The following is a 16,207-nucleotide window of genomic DNA, read 5'->3' as shown; positions in this document are numbered from 1 at the left end:
GTAAGGACCCTGACTGATGGATAGAGGAACCTGTGCAGAGTACGTGGGTGGAAAAGGGTTCTGTTAAGGGCTGTGCGCGGGTCAGAGGAGGTGTGGGCCGCAATATACCCTCCTCAACTGCAATCAGGGATCCCCCAGCAGCAGAAGACAAACTTACTATGCTAAATTATATATATATATATAAAAAAAAGAAATGCAGTACAGATGCTGGCAATGTTGTATTTGTCTGTTATAGATTTATAATGGAACGTCTACTAATGCATACAAGATCATTTCCCTCCACTGCAATCGACACTCCTGTGTTAGCTACTCCTCATGCTAAATGGCTAATTAATCATTAGAAAACACTTATGCAATGATGTCTGCACAGCTGAAAATCGTACTGCTGTTACAGGAAGCGATAAAGCTGGCCTTGGTTATTCTACTTCAGCATCTGAATCATCATCAGTGGGATTGATTTCCAAGCGTCCAGAAAAAGCTTTCTTTACAACACCGCCAATCTCTCCTCGTTTTGAGAAATGAAACCTACTTCTTGTCAAATTGCCAAGAAAGTGCAGACAGCTCACCAAGATGTGTACTACTTCCTTCACAAAAAAGGAAAGAAATAGAAGTGGGAGCATTCGGTTCAGAGAGGGAAAAAAAAACAACAGTATCTCTAGTTTAAGAAAATGACGCCTCAGCGGTCTTTATCCAGCAGCTTTATTAAAGAGCAGGCACAAAGTACCAGTTTCATCTCTACCAGGAGGGCTGACCTCTAGGCAGCAATTTGAGGGGGAAAAAAACATATTTGAAACAGGCCAATAAAAGGAAAAGGACACATGGAGGATGGAGAATGGACACTTGGGGAAAAATCTATCTAAATTTGAGGTGTTCGGATCACAAAAAGGACATCATGCTGGAGAACTGCTTGATATCATTTTGTTTCATTTTTTTATCAAGCACTATACTGGTCGAGATTTTATTCCACCAAAAAACATTGGGTGCAAAATTTCCAAAATTGGGTCACAGAGAAAAATACTCACTCACTCACTCTCTTAACCGTTAATCCAATCAGGGTGGGGGGGTGCTGGAGCCTATCCCAGCTTTTCAATGGCCGCAAGGCACACAGTAATACCCTGGACGAGGCGCCAGTCCATCACAGGGCAGACACAAATACATACCCACACACACACACACATACACACACCCATTCACCTATAGGGTAATTCAGTGTCTCCAATTAACCTGACTGCATGTTTTTGAACTGTGGGAGGAAACCGGAGCTCCCGGAGGAAACCCACGCAGAAACTGTTTTACTCAACTACCATTGTACATTATTTAACTACATTCTCTGTTGTTTTACCCCGAGGACATTCTGATGGAAACCTGTTTACCCGCCAAGGTTAAGGATTGAAGTCGAGACTGCCGTGACAATGATGCTGCTCCTGCCGGATGTGACGGATCTGGAGTAATTGCACCAAGAATGACAAGAACTAACTACAGACTTTATTGAAGACTAGACCGAATAACATTTTTTAATTTATTTATTGCCAGTTATAACTTTTAGTTTATTTAAATCTGTGTTTGATTGATTTGTGTAAATCCTATTTATTTAAAGTATCCTCCAGGCTACCCAAGAAGGATGGGCCCTGCTAAGTCTGGTTCCTTCCAAGGTTTCTTCCTGTAATTTTCAGGGAGTTTTTCCTTGCCACTGTCGCCCTCGGCTTGCTCAACAGGCGGTTTTGTATCTGTTGGTCCTGGATTTTGTAAAGTTGCTTTGAGACAATGTCTATTGTAAAAAGCTCTATATAAATAAAGTTGACTTGACGGGGAGAACATGCAAACTCCACACAGAAAGTACTCGGACCGCCCCGCCTGGGGACCGAACCCAGGACCTTCTTGCTGTGAGGCGACAGTGCTACCCACTTAGCAACCGTGCCGCCCCCAGAGAAAAATAATAGTAATTAAATAAACTTGTACGCGAATGCCTGCTTGTGGAGGCTTTATGTTACATCTTGTAAACCACAGTGGGACCAGATTGTACAGAGAAAGTAAGATGCATTAAATGTGTTGCCTGAGTCACATAAAAATCCTGGACAAAATGTGAGTCACTTGAAAAAAAAGTTTGAAAAACCCTGCCCTAGACAAGGTGCCAATTCAATCAATTGCAGGGCTTTAGCTTCCCCCCTCAGACATGGCCAATAATGTATATGTAGGCACCTGGTTGCAGACAGACGCGCCACTTGAGCGCCAGAATTGTTTGATGCTATCTGTAAAGCATGGTGGAGGAAATATGACGGACGATTAAGACTATCAAGGACGCTTCTTAATTGAAGCCAAAGTCCTGCTCCAAATCACACAAAACCTATTCAGGATAAAAGCAGTCAGCTGGTGGGCGCTTGAGAGCTGGGCGCTAGCAAAGCAGTCAGCTGGTGGGCGCTTGGGGCGCAGTTCGAATCCCAGCTCATTGTTGAACAATAATTGGCTTGTTCGTAGGGTGGATGCCAGCGGGGATTCCTCACAAATGATGCAATTACGACCTCTGCTGGCTGATTTATGACGCCTGCACAGAGACAAGGGATAATGTGGATAACGTGGACAGGGTGTGACTCTCCATGCGTGAGACTGATCCACAAATGAACTCGCCTTGTGCAGGTAAAAATATGCAGTCGGCTACTGCACACGTGTCAGAGGGGGCGTGTGTTAGTCACGGTACTCCTCGGTCAGGAGTGGAGGTCAGCATCAGTAGAGAGGAAGGGAAATGCAATCGGGTAATATGCAAAAATAAAAACAGCAGTCAGCTGGTATTCGGTTGACTGCTGGTAAGGTCACAGGATTTGAATAGCAGAAGTAAGTCTATATTACATATGATGCAATAACAGTCTTAGTTCTAATCTTGAGTCTCAGTCTCTATAAATGCTGGCAAAGTCAAGCACAGCCCACATCAAATCTGAAAATCTAGAAATAGTTGCAGTGTGTAAGATTAGGAGTAAAACTGATCTGTACAGTACATTCAGCTCAGAAATACTCCACAAAGCCTTCCTTATATTTTACGACCTGGAACCCTTTAGATAAAATCAACACCAGCACAAGCATGAGCGCCCATAATCTTTACCCCACTGCTTACCAGGCTTCCCAGTTTGGAGGATGATGAGTTGGTTCTGTGTTTAGCCAGCATGCTATCCTCAGTGCAGTTAGGATCTCTAAGGTTGAGGTGAAGTCTCGGTCCTCCGGCTCCCTCCGAGGCCGAGCGCAGCCTCCGCTCCATGCGCATCACCTCACGGTACGGGCTGATACTACTGCACATGGACACTGCAGAAAGTGAATCACACTGGAGTCAGATTTCAAAATGGTAAAGAGCATACTTAACACAAAAATATTGGAATAATGCAGAAATATAAAAACCTCCTCCTTGTTTCCACTCTCAGCTCCACTTACCATATAGAAGCACTTTGTAGTTCTACAATTACTGACTGTAGTCCTTCTGTTTCTCTACATACCTTTTTAACCTGCTTTCACCCTGTTCTTCAATGGTCAGGACCCCCACAGGACCACCACAGAGCAGGTATTATTTAGGTGGTGGATCATTCTCAGCACTGCAGTGACACTGACATATTGGTGGTGTGTTAGTGTGTGTTGTGCTGGTATGAGTGGACCGTGTCCACTCTCTGTCCACTCTATTAGACACTCCTACCTAGTTGGTTCACCTAGTAGATGTAAAGTCAGAGACGATCGATCATCTATTGCTGCTGTTTGAGTTGGTCATCTTCTAGACCTTCATCAGTTGTCACAGGATGCTGATCACGGGGTGCTGTTGGCTGGATATTTTTGGTTGGTGGACTATTCTCAGTCCAGCAGTGACAGTGACAGTAATTGTAGAACTACAAGGTGCTTCTATATGGTAAGTGGAGCTGATAAAATGGACAATGAGGGTAGAAATAAGGAGGTGGTTTTAATGTTATGGCTGATCAGTGTATATTAAGCAGTATGCGTGTTAAAAATATATTTCGCCACCTACTGGACTGGCAGGCTCATGTTTGTCTTTTCTTTGCTTTTTTAATGCTGTAAATGGAAGGGATGAAAAACTAACCCGAATTTGTGAAGACAGAGCCCTACTTTAATACAGTCTAACATAATTTAACACATTTGTTTTATGTGAATGGGACTTTGTCATCCTGGAAGAGATCGTCGTCATCAGAACAGAAATGTTTCGTTAAACTGATCAGGTGATGAAGTCAGAAATACTTAAACATATATGAGACAAATACTGTCTCATAAATGCTTCATATTCAAATTCTGCTTTTATTCTAAGATTGGGCAGCACGGCGGCTCAGTGGGTCTGGAACTGTCGCCTCACAGCAAGAAGGTCCTGGGTTCGGTCCCCAGGTGGGGCTGTTTGGGTCCTTTCTGTCTGAAGTTTGCATGTTCTCCCCGTGTCTGCATGGGTTTCCTCCAGGAGCACCGGTTTCCTCCCACAGTCCAAAGACATGCAGCCAGGTCAATTGGAGATACTAGATTGTCCATGACTGTGTTTGATATAAAACTTGTAAACTGATGAATCTTGTGTTATGAGTAACTACCTAGCCTGTCATAAATGTAACCAAAGTGTAAAACATGACGGTAAAATCCTAATAAATAAATACATAAATATTCTAAGATTACTGGTAAAACAAGGCCGGCCCACGAATATGTTTGTTTATTCTAACATCAGCTTCTCCTTATTTAGAGGTAGTGAAACCATAGCCGATCACAGAATGAGAAACACAAACTAAATGTGGCACCTTGTGTATACTCTCCTGTCATACCTTATTAATCCTGCTAATCCACTACATTCTTAGAACACACCAACACCCTAAAGTCATTCGCTGTTAAACCAGTAGCATTAATATATCAGCTCCCTTTACTGTTCTACTACAACAACAAACAAGTCAGGACAATTAAATATTAAAGTCATGTTGTACAATTGTGAATCAACACCTCTAATGTGTACAGAATTCACTTTCTCCTGCAGAAGCTTAATGAAATAAGAGAAACTGGAGAGAGAAAGCAGATCGGGTCTCGGCTGGAGGAAACATAATACGATGGAACAAGACTGTACGGCTTTTACAAAGCTACTTAGCCACAGGAATTCTGGAGTGAGAGCAGCAGTGAAATACACAGTAATAACAGAAAGCTGGAGAAGGAAAAACAGTAGTGTCGAACACAAGCAGAAGCTAACAGGAAGATGTTTGATGCAATACAGCAGTTTATATTACACCGAAGCTAACAAACAATATAACTCATAGAATTACCTGTACTGGTGCTTCTAGACACAAGCAAATGTTTAAAAAAAACTATAATTATAATTATAATTCAGAAAACGGGAGTGTAAATATCTCTGTCCTCTACAACGACAAGTTCCTTTCTGTCTTGTATTGCCTAATCTGTGTCTTGACAAATACTCATCCTTTCAATTGTGAAAAACATTAACCCCTAGAACCCTGGTCTATTTATCAAGCATAGTCGTAGGTTCAGCCTTTGCCCTCAGCTTTAATAATTCCTGGAATGCTTGAGTGCTATTTTTCATGTGGTACCTAAATCTATTTACAGCAACCACAGCCCTAGCAACACTCCAAGGCTGCAGGCCTATAGTTGCATAAAGGTTATTAAAGCATCATGGTACGTATAGTGTTCTTGTGATCAAATGAAAGTTGGTGAGCTGTAACACCCTGTAGACACATTAATAAAAGAAGTTCATTAAAAAAAGCTGCATGCAGGAAAGCAGAGCCAGAGTTGTTATAAGTGTTGCTTGTGTGAGCAGTGCGCTATGGGTGACTACTAGAAATGCCAGGTTTTAGCCTAGCCATGTGTTTAGTAATCACATGGCGTACAACCCAGCATCTGACAGTGTTTGTTTTTAAGCAACATTTTCCAATGTCCGGCAGGCAGAGCCGAGATTCTATACGATGTATTCGAGATCTCAGCTCTGGTGAACAGCGTGTGTTTTTTACCGCTGCGCCACCTGAGCGTGTCCTATTATTTATTTATTTATTTATTGGGATTTTAACGTCATGTTTTACACACTTTGGTTACATTCATGACAGAAACAGATACTTACTGGTTACACAAGATTCATCAGTTTACAAGTTTAATATCAAACACAGTCATGGATAATTTAGTATCTCTAATTAACCTGACTGTGGGAGGAAACCCACACAGACAAGGGGAGGACATGCAAACTCCACACAGAAAGGACCCGAACCGCGCTCCACCTGGAAATCGAACCTGGACCTTCTTGCTGTGGGGCAGCAGTGCCACCCACCGAGCCACCGTGCTGTCTGATCTCCTATTGGTCTCCTATTAAAAATCAGACAATGGATATTGAGGAACTGATGTCTTGTATCAAGCAAGAATGGGCAAAAATTTCACTTGTGTCCTCAGCTTCCAAAAGATAAATACATTTAAATGAACAGGAAAGGTAATGTTTGTTTGTTTATTTATTTGTTTGTTTCATTCTTAACACTGTATCAGCCACTATGGTTTTTTCATATCTTATACGTTTTTAAATCCTAGCGCTTCTAAGAATTTAAGCAGTTTTTAGGAGGGGACTGAGGTAAAGATTTCTTTATAGTCGTTTGTATTATAAAATTTTGTTCTGGTGTTATTCATTTTTTGACATGCGTAGAGAATGTGTTTAACAGAGCTTCTTGCTCCACAGAGGGGGCGAGTGGGGGCCTGGTCTCCCTTTAGCAGGTAGGTATGAGTAAGTTTGGTCTGTCCAATACGGCATCTTGTGTAAATGATTTGTTCCCATCGTTTTTTGGGGTATTGAATTCTGTCTGGGTTTTTTTTTTGTTTAGTTTTTTTTTTTATTTTCTATTTCTCCCACTTTTCCCCCAGTTTTTCTCCCCTAATCTAGTCGTGTCCAATTACCCTGATTGCGTCCTCTATACTGATTCGACCCCCCTCCGGCACGTACAGTCAGTACAGACTGCATTTTTCACCTGCACGAGTCGAGTTCATACACTGACGGGCACTGTGTATGGAGGGCCACACCCCCATCAGCATTATTCCTCAGCCCAGTGCAGGCGCCATCAGTCAGCCAGCAGGGGCCGCAGTCGCACCAGTTATGAGGACCCATGATCCGACTTTCTTACCCCCTAACCCTGAACAACAGATTGATACGATGTATTCGAAACCCCAACTCTGGTGCACTAGCGAATTCTGTCTGTTTTTATAGTAAGATGGATCTCATAGAGTTTGTGGTTAGAGGTGGTAAACATTTTCTATACTTTTCGCCAGGCTTCTGTATGCTTTTATGGCTGGTCTGAGATCAGATGGTGAGTTTGTTTGTTTAATTCTTAACGCCATGTCAGCTGCAATGGCTATTATCATGGCTAACTAATAGATTATGTAAACGTCAAGCAAGGTGGTGGGTCCTTTTTTTTTCTCTCTATGTACGAATGGTGGTTAAGAGTGTTTGTGTGACTGTGAGGGTGTAACTTATATGGTGTTTGTACTTGCAAGTGATTTCAAGAATTTAAGCAGTTTTTTGGGGGGTACTGATGTGAAGATTTCCTTGTAGCTGTTTGTACTGTAGAATTGTGCTCTGATGGTGTTCATTTGTTGGCATGAATAGAGGATGTGTTTGATAGAAGTTCTTGATTTACAGAAGGGGCAAGTGGGGGTCTGGTCTCCTTTAAGCAGGTGTGTATGGGTCAGTTTTGTGTGTTGTATGCGGCATCTTGTGTATATGCATTGTTCACATCAGTTCTTGAGGTATTGAGCTTTATCAGCGTTCATGGTAGGGTGGATCTCATCAGATGGTGGGTATGGACATTGTTGGAAGTGAAGACATTACAGCTTGCTTTAATAAAAGTAGTTAATTAAACAAAAAGCTGCATGCAGGAAAGCAGAGCCAGGGTTTAAGTGTGTTGCTTGCTGTGAGCAGTGTGCTATGGGTTACTACTAGAAAGGCCAGCCTGGGTGTACCGGCCTTTAGTAATCACATGGTGTAAAATCCAGCATATAAAATTGGAAGCATTTTGTTTTCGAGCAACATTTCCCAATGAGCCAACAGACAGTCCTGGTTCTGGGACAGTGTTAGTCTAGTGGGTAGAGCTTTGGGCTATCAACTGAAAGGTTGAGGCTGCCATGCAGCTACTGTTGTTGACATGGTGGTGGTGTGTTAGTGTGTGTTGTGCTGGTATGAGTGGATCAGACACAGCAGCGCTGCTGGAGTTTTTAAATACCGTGTCCACTCACTGTCCACTCTATTAGACACTCCTACCTAGTTGGTCCACCTTGTAGATGTAAAGTCAGAGACGATCGCTCATCTATTGCTGCTGTTTGAGTTGGTCATCTTCTAGACCTTCATCAGTGGTCACAGGACGCTGCCCACAGGGCACGCTCAGTCCAGCAGTGACAGTGAGGTGTTTTATCCACTCATACCAGCACAACACACACTAACACACCACCACCATGTCAGAGTCACTGCAGTGCTGAGAATGATTCACCACCCAAATAATACCTACTCTGTGGTGGTCCTGTGGGGGTCCTGACCATTAAAGAACAGGGTGAAAGCAGGCTAAAAAAGTATGTAGAGAAACAGATGGACTACAGTCAGTAATTGTAGAACTACAAAGTGCTTCTATATGGTAAGTGGAGCTGATAAAATGAACAGTGAGTGTAGAAACAAGGAGGTGGTTTTTTTATTGTATATTCTGAATTGGTCAGTTAATTAAAGATTCTTCTTTTCTATGTGTTTTACAAAATGTCCCAACTTTTTCGGAAAAGGTAGTGTAGTTATTACAGCATTAATCTTACCTGTGTGAGGTTTTCTTAGATGGCTTGGCCTGTTCTCCAGTTTGCCCAGGATGACAGGTTTTCCCGACTGCTGGATGAACACTGTATTCCGGTGCATTCTGTCTCTGCGCCCCGTGTTGACCCCGCTCCCCTCACTCAGCTCTGGGTTAGGTTCACACTCACTGGTTTCACTGTGCTCCTGGTGGAGCTCCTCCACCGTCATCAGCGTTTCTGGTTCGGTTTGAACTGTTGTGCTATCGCATTGTACGTTGGCTGTTTGGTTTACATCTGGCAGTATAGGTTTCTCCTCAGCAGGCAGATCTGGACTGATACAGGGCTGTGGGACAGGAGCAGCGTGACTGATGTTCTCAGGTGGAACCTCAGCTGGACTTGGAACAGGTAGAGCATCCACTTCCGAGACGGTGTCCTCAGTGACGGGTACAAAATCTGAGGGTGTTAAGGCTGTTGTGCGGTCCTCAGAAATGATAGGGGATTGTAGTGAGCTTTCTGCCAACTCTCCTGGCCAAGAACCAGGAGTTCCTGTTTTGGGCGCATCATCCTGGGCTTTACAAGGTTCAGCCAAACTAGAGGAGTTCTTAGAAAACCGATGGTGAGCTGAAAATGATTTGGGCAGTAGATGTTTCTTGGATTTGGAGGATCTTCTGCTGCTTGGGTCATCCAGGAAACCTGAATCATCTCCCTCATTCGTCCCTGAGCTGATGCAGTTGATGAAAACATTGCGGTTATTAGAGGCTTTTTCAAAGTCCTCAGTCTGGGAACGACTGATCTTCTTCTTGTGTCCGCCGAAACCAAACGAATGTCGAGTCTTAGAGTTATTGCTTTTATTGTTGAAGCCAGGTTCGGACACTTGGCTCCGGTTGTCTGAGCTGAGTTGACTGGAATCGGCGCATGAATCGCCGCTTCTCCTGCTGTGGAAGCTGATAGAGGGGGTTCTGAAGAGGCTTCGTCGCTTGCCCGTGCTGCTGGAGCTCGAGTTGGTGCTAGACGGTGAGGAGGTATGGACACCATTGCCAATGCCTCCAGAAGAGGGAGAGGATGGCAGCGAGTCCTGCCTCTTCCTCCCGCTCCGCCTGAAGATGGGCAACCTGGAGACTAGGGTGGAGCGTCGCTGCCCTGATTCCCCCATCGGGATATGGACCAGAACTCTCAAACTGAAAAAAAAGTAAAACATGATAAGCATACTGAGAACTTTAAAATAAAGGTATATAGCATAGCATCTAATCTTTGTGGTTAATTCATTATTTTTTTAAGGGTAACTTATAGCCAGCCAGCAGAGGCTGCGATTGAGGAATCCCTTTAGCCTGCACACCCTCATTTCTGTGTAGGCACCCGGCCAGCTCAGCAGAGCAGAGATTTGAACTCGAGAGCTTAAGATCTCAGCAATGCTGGGCTAATGTGTTAGACCATTGTGGCCCCCAATCACCCCATTTGTTCGTTTGTTTTCCTTTTACAATTTTCCCCAATTTAGATATTGCCAGTTCCTATAGTACATCCTTTTCACTACCTCTTTACAAACTGACAAACTTGGAAAAGGCAATAACTGCCCATACATTTACATTTACACCAGTTAGAAGACGCTATAAACCAACGTGACTTACAACTGTGACCATAATTCATGTGGCATTTAGCAGATGCTTTTTTATCCAAAGCGACTTACAATTAAGACTGAACACAATTTGAGCAATTGAGGGTTAAGGGTCTTGCTCAGGGGCCCAACAATAGCATCCTGGCAGTGATGGGGCTTGAACTGGCAACCAGTACCTTAACCACTGAGCTACCACTCCCCATGCAATGCAAGTAGGTACCTTAACCATTGAGCCACATTGTCTATATTGGACAAATATTGCTGGGGGGAGCTCGGGGGACGCACTAACTCTTCTTGCCAAGATAAATAACCTTAAAGACACTCAATATTGGCAGCCGTGGCATGATTAATAAGGGAGACAGAAACGTCATCCTTTCTACTCAGTACCCAAGACCAATCAGCTCCAGGCCATGGAGATCTTGTGCCACTGGGTTTAAGGAACATTTGGATGACTAGGAACATTTGGATGACTAGAAAGTAGAAACATTTGGATGACTAGGAGCTAGGAACATTTGGAAGACTGGGAACTAGGACAAGTTGGATGACTAGGAACATTTGGATGACTAGAAAGTAGAAACATTTGGATGACAAAAACTAGGAACATTTGGATGACTAGGAGCTGGGAACATTTGGAAGACTAGGAACTAGGAACATTTGGATGACTAGAAACATTTGGAAGACTAGGAACTAGGAACATTTGGATGACGAAGAACTAGGAACATTTGGATTACTAGGAACATTTGGAAGACTAGGAACTAGGAACATTTGCATGACTAGGAACATTTGCATGACTAGGAACATTTGGATGACTAGGAACATTTGGATGACTGGGAACATTTGGATGACTGGGAACTAAGAACATTTGGATTACTAGGAACATTTGGATGAGTAGGAACATCTGGATGACTGGGAACTAGGAACATTTGGATGACTAGGAACATTTGGATGAGTAGGAACATTTGGATGACTGGGAACTAGGAACATTTGGATGACTAGGAACATTTGGATGAGTAGGAACATCTGGATGACTTTTACACCCATACATTACATTTACTCGATTTGATCTGATATGGGTTTTACATTTTAGGCCAATTTCTGAACAATTCATCTAGAAAGAATTAGTAATTAAGTTAGATTATAATTTCACACCCTCTAATAAGTCACACACAATAAACAATGAACTTTAGCAGATACACCCATTCCAACACCCTTAAGTGGAATGCAGGTTGTGCATACTAGTTATTAATGATTCCAGCACACGTTTGGGTGCTGATTTATATAAATAAAATGCAAAAACACTAGTTAGACTAGGAGCAGAGAAAATACTGTACATGCATACGGCAGTTTAAGGCAAGGTCTTGTTTTGTTTGTTTGTTCGATTGATTCTTAACGCTGCTATGGCTGTTATCATGGCTGAATAAAAGGTTCCATTTTCATATCGAGTAAGTTTGGTCTGTCCAATACGACATCTTGTGTATGTTGGTTTGTTTATTAGGATTTTAACGTAATGTTTTACACTTTGGTTACATTCATGACAGGAATGGTAGTTACTCATTACACAAGATTCATCAGTTCACAAGGTTATATCAAACACAGTCATGGATAATTTAGTGTCTCCAATTCATCTCACTTGCACGTCTTTGGACTGTGAGAGGAAACCGGAGCTCCCGGAGGCGCCCCGTTCCGCCTGGGGATCAAACCCAGGACCTTCTTGCTGTGAGGCGACAGTGCTACCCACTTAGCCACCGTGCCAACATCTTGTGTAAATGATTTGCTCCCAACTATTTTTGTGGTATTGAGTTCTGTTTGTTTTTATCATAGGATCTCATAGTTTTTCACTTGTTTTTCCAGCAGTTTACATCCCAGCGGAGACCGAGAGTGAGAGCCTTAATGACTCAGACCAACCGTCACCTCCACAGCTTCTTTCCCCAGGCCATCACCATACTTAACAAGGACCATTCCCACAAGGACTATTCCCACAAGGACTACTCCCACATTCCTCCGCTTTAACAAATGCACATGGACTTCAACAAACATGCTGCACATCACACGTGCCTTCCACATTCTTCCCTTACACACATTTGCACCTTATTTACTTGGAATATCTATTGCACAATTTTTTATACTTGAAGTGTGGCAGTGTACAGTACTATGCATCTGTATTGCACACTTTATCGAATGCTATACTGTTGTTATTGCTGCTGAGTCGTTTATTCTTTGTTTACATATAGTATAACTTTTCAATTCTCTACTTCTTCGTCTTCAGTGTACTGTACTGTACATCTTCATCGTACACCTTGTCTGATGCTGTTCTGTTCTATGTCGCTGCTGTGTTGATTCATTCTATGTTTATATATAGTATACCTTTCTATTATTTAATTAGATGTTTATATGTTGACACCTGCACCAAGAGAAATTCCTTGTACATCTGGTACTTGGCGAAATAAAGATTCTGATTCTGATAGAGTCTGTGGTTAGAGGTGGTAAAGGTTTTCTATACTTTTTGCCAGGCTTCTGCAGTGTATGCTTTTATGGCTGGTCTGAGATCAGATGGTGAATAAGGACATTGTTGGAGCTGGGACGTTACAGCTTGCTTTGCTGTCAAGTCTGCTTGCTCATTTCCCTTAAAGACGCAGTGTCCTGGAATCCAGCAGGACTTCAGGCTTATTTAGTTGCTTTCGTTTTTGAGTGAAAGGTGATGTAACAGTGGTAAACAAGCCAATTTTAAGTGTGTTGCAGGCATTAAATACTAAACGTGTTTCTGTTTACAATATACAGTGGGACCTTGAAACTCAACGTCAATTGGTTCTGGGAGTGGCGTTGAGTTTAAAAGACGTTGAGCTTTAAGGTATTTTTTCCCCATAAGGATGTATGGGAAACCTGTTAATGTGTTTCATGGTCCCGTGGAACTGCATATATTTTAGGCTAATGGAAAATAATGAGGTTGTTTTTGACACTTATACACTGAAAATGAATATATAAAACACTGAAATTCAATTAAAAATCAACTAAAAATAAAATAAAACCTGCTCTTTACCTTTACCTCTTTATTGTTTTCTTATGCTTCGTAATTAGTGGAGAGAACAAATAAGCAGAACCCCGAGCTATAACACAAGTTTAAAAGTGAAAAAGGAGAAATACAGCTGAACATATACATTTGGAGCTTTCAGAGTAAATTATAATTTTTTATATATTTTTTTTATTTAATGCATTTTTCTCCCCTTTCTCTCCCTTTTTAGCACGTCCAATTGCCCGATTGCGTCATGCTTCCTCTCCACCTATGCCGATCCCCGCTCTGATTGAGGAGAACGAAGCTACCCCACGCCCCCTCCGACACGTGAGCAGCATGCCGTATGCATTCATCACCTACACTTTGCCGAGTGCAGTGCAGCTTAGCACTGTGTACGGAGACACACCCTGACAGCACTCTTTTCCCGTCTCTGTGCAGGCGCCATCAATCAGCCAGCAGAGGTCGTAATTGCATTAGTTATGAGAGAGAGAGACCGTATTCGGCTTAATCCCACCCCTATCTGAACAACAGGCCAATTGTTGTTCATGTGGCTGCTCAGCCCAGCCGGCAGAGCTGAGATTCGATACGATGTATTCAAGATCCCAGCTCTGGTTCCAGCGTGTGCGGCCTACTTTCAGGGTAAATTTGACGGTTATTTCACACAAATGCAGATTCGTCTCATGTTCTCATGACGTTTTACTGCACCGCTCAAACCGAGCGCTGAACAAAGCAGCAGTCGTACATACGTTGAGTTTAAGAGAAACGTTGAGTTTAAAGGTAGAAATTTCTCGATGAAGGGCGTTGAGTTTCAAAGATTGTGAGTTTAGGGGACGTTGAGTTACAAGGTACCACTGTACAATGAAGTTGTTTAGTGGTACAGTGGTAGCTTAATGGGTAGGGCTTTGACCTATCAACTGGAAGATTAAGAGTTTGAATCCCAGATCTGCCATGCAGCCACTGTTGGGCCCTTGAGCAAGGCCCTTAACCCTCTCAGCTCCAGGGGTGTTATACAAAGGCCGACCCTGCGCTCTGACCCCAGCTTCCAAACAAGATTGGATATGTGAAAATACATGCATAAGGCAGTTCTGCTTGAAGCACACACAGCCTCACCATGCTGAGTTTGCTCTTTCTATTCATGTTATGTTTACATGACAGACACCTGCCAGCCCAGAGGGCTTCACCGTTTGGAGGTGAACCAAACCCTCCAGTTCAATAACGAACCAGGTTAGAATAAAGCAAACAGCCATAGTAACCTTCACATAAATGAGGGTGATTATATAAATGAGACGGAATCACAGGGTGTCAGGAAAAGCAAAGCGCCTCATTAATCAGAACTGTGGCTGGGTGAAGGACTGGTGTTAACAGCTTCACTAATGCGTAATTATCTAAGTAATACGCAATAAAATTATATATAATCATATACACACAGAAGATTATATTATTTAATAATAATGCGTGTTTAAAAGAAAGGAACTACCTGTCAATTACAAATAACAACCAGGCTAACGCTAGTAATACCAGCAGTGTATCAATCCGCATACTACCGTACTACAGTACTACATAGTATGCCAGATCCGTACGGCCGCATGCCGTCGTTATAATCTCACATACTACTTAGTACGCTAGTATGCGGTTTCATACGCTAACCACGCTAGGTCAACAAGGAGAATACTAATACTACCTGCAGAATCCAACCTCCCAGACCCGTCTCTATCCCGTCTCCTTTTGTTACGCTGACTGGGCCAAGTACGTACGGCACAGACTGGTTCTTTTCACACACATGCCATATTCCCACATCAGATGCCCACGGTTTGGTGGCAGTGCACCTCAAATGACGTGGAATCGGCTTCTGCACTTCCGCCTTGCAGGCTCTGTGACGCGGCTCGAGTACCTTGTCGTCAGACTGCCGTGGCGCAGGTATACCAGGGCTGATCCCGAATCCACTCCTCCTCCCTACGAAGTATGCCAAAGACTCGTAGACTAAACACCCTAGGTAGTGCACTTGGTTTTACAAATAAAGCGATTTGTGCCAAGATTTTACAGCATCCTTCTGAAGACTCTTCATTGTTGGGAATAGCCTCACACATGATACTACCACAATAATGGTTTTATTATGCAATTTCTAAAATTACTGTCTCTGTGTGAACCTGGTATTTTTAAGACTTTACATTTTAAACAAATACACACTGCAAGAAATATGTTATGTTGAACCTTTGAAAAACACATGATTTTCAGAATTTCTTAGTAGCCGGCACAACTAAAAAGCAAGTAATGACAACAGATCAAATTTTCTTATGAAGTATTATATAGTTTCCATTAAAATACAAGCCCAGACCACACTGAGGTGGATATTTTATTTTTAATTTGTTAGCAGGCATTGTTTACCTATTATCAATATGGCCACATCACATATTAAAATACAGAAATTCATGTACGTTTTTCCAAGATGAAAGTTTAATTTGTTATGCTGATTGTATTATTTGTATAATTTACTATTATTATTTTTATTTTTTAAAGGGACAGTGGTAGTCTAGTGGGTAGAGCTATGGGCTATCAATCAAAAGGCTGAGGGTTCAAATCTTAGCTTTACCAAGCTGCCACTGTTGGGCCCTTGAGCAAGGCCCTTAACCCTTTCTGCTCCAGGGACGCTGTACAATGGCTGACCCTGTGCTCTGACCTAAGCTTCCAAACAAGCTGGAATATGCAAAGAAAGAATGTCATTGTACTGTACATCTGTACATGTATAAATGACAAATAAAGGCATTCTAAATCTATAAATCTATTCTATTTGTAATTAAAAAACATTTATTAATTCAGAAAACAACCCT

General features: G+C 42.4%; 1 protein-coding gene across 2 annotated transcripts in view; it reads right to left on the bottom strand.

The window, feature by feature from the left end:
- ccser1 (coiled-coil serine-rich protein 1) overlaps positions 1-15,266 on the bottom strand; it is a 177,177-nt gene extending 161,911 nt beyond the window's left edge. For both annotated transcript variants that reach the window (XM_062998916.1, XM_062998917.1), the window contains exons 1-3: positions 15,061-15,266; positions 8,785-9,935; positions 3,107-3,291 (exon numbers count right to left, since the gene is read on the bottom strand). In XM_062998916.1, the coding sequence (XP_062854986.1) occupies positions 3,107-3,291; positions 8,785-9,910 (1,311 nt within the window). In that variant the 5' untranslated portion in view covers positions 9,911-9,935; positions 15,061-15,266. The remainder of the gene's footprint in view (positions 1-3,106; positions 3,292-8,784; positions 9,936-15,060) is intronic.
- Positions 15,267-16,207: the final 941 nt, after the last annotated feature.

This window comes from Trichomycterus rosablanca, chromosome 7 (assembly GCF_030014385.1).
Source record: "Trichomycterus rosablanca isolate fTriRos1 chromosome 7, fTriRos1.hap1, whole genome shotgun sequence".
Classification (NCBI taxonomy): domain Eukaryota; kingdom Metazoa; phylum Chordata; class Actinopteri; order Siluriformes; family Trichomycteridae; genus Trichomycterus; species Trichomycterus rosablanca.
This window is presented reverse-complemented; position numbering and strand designations above follow the sequence as displayed.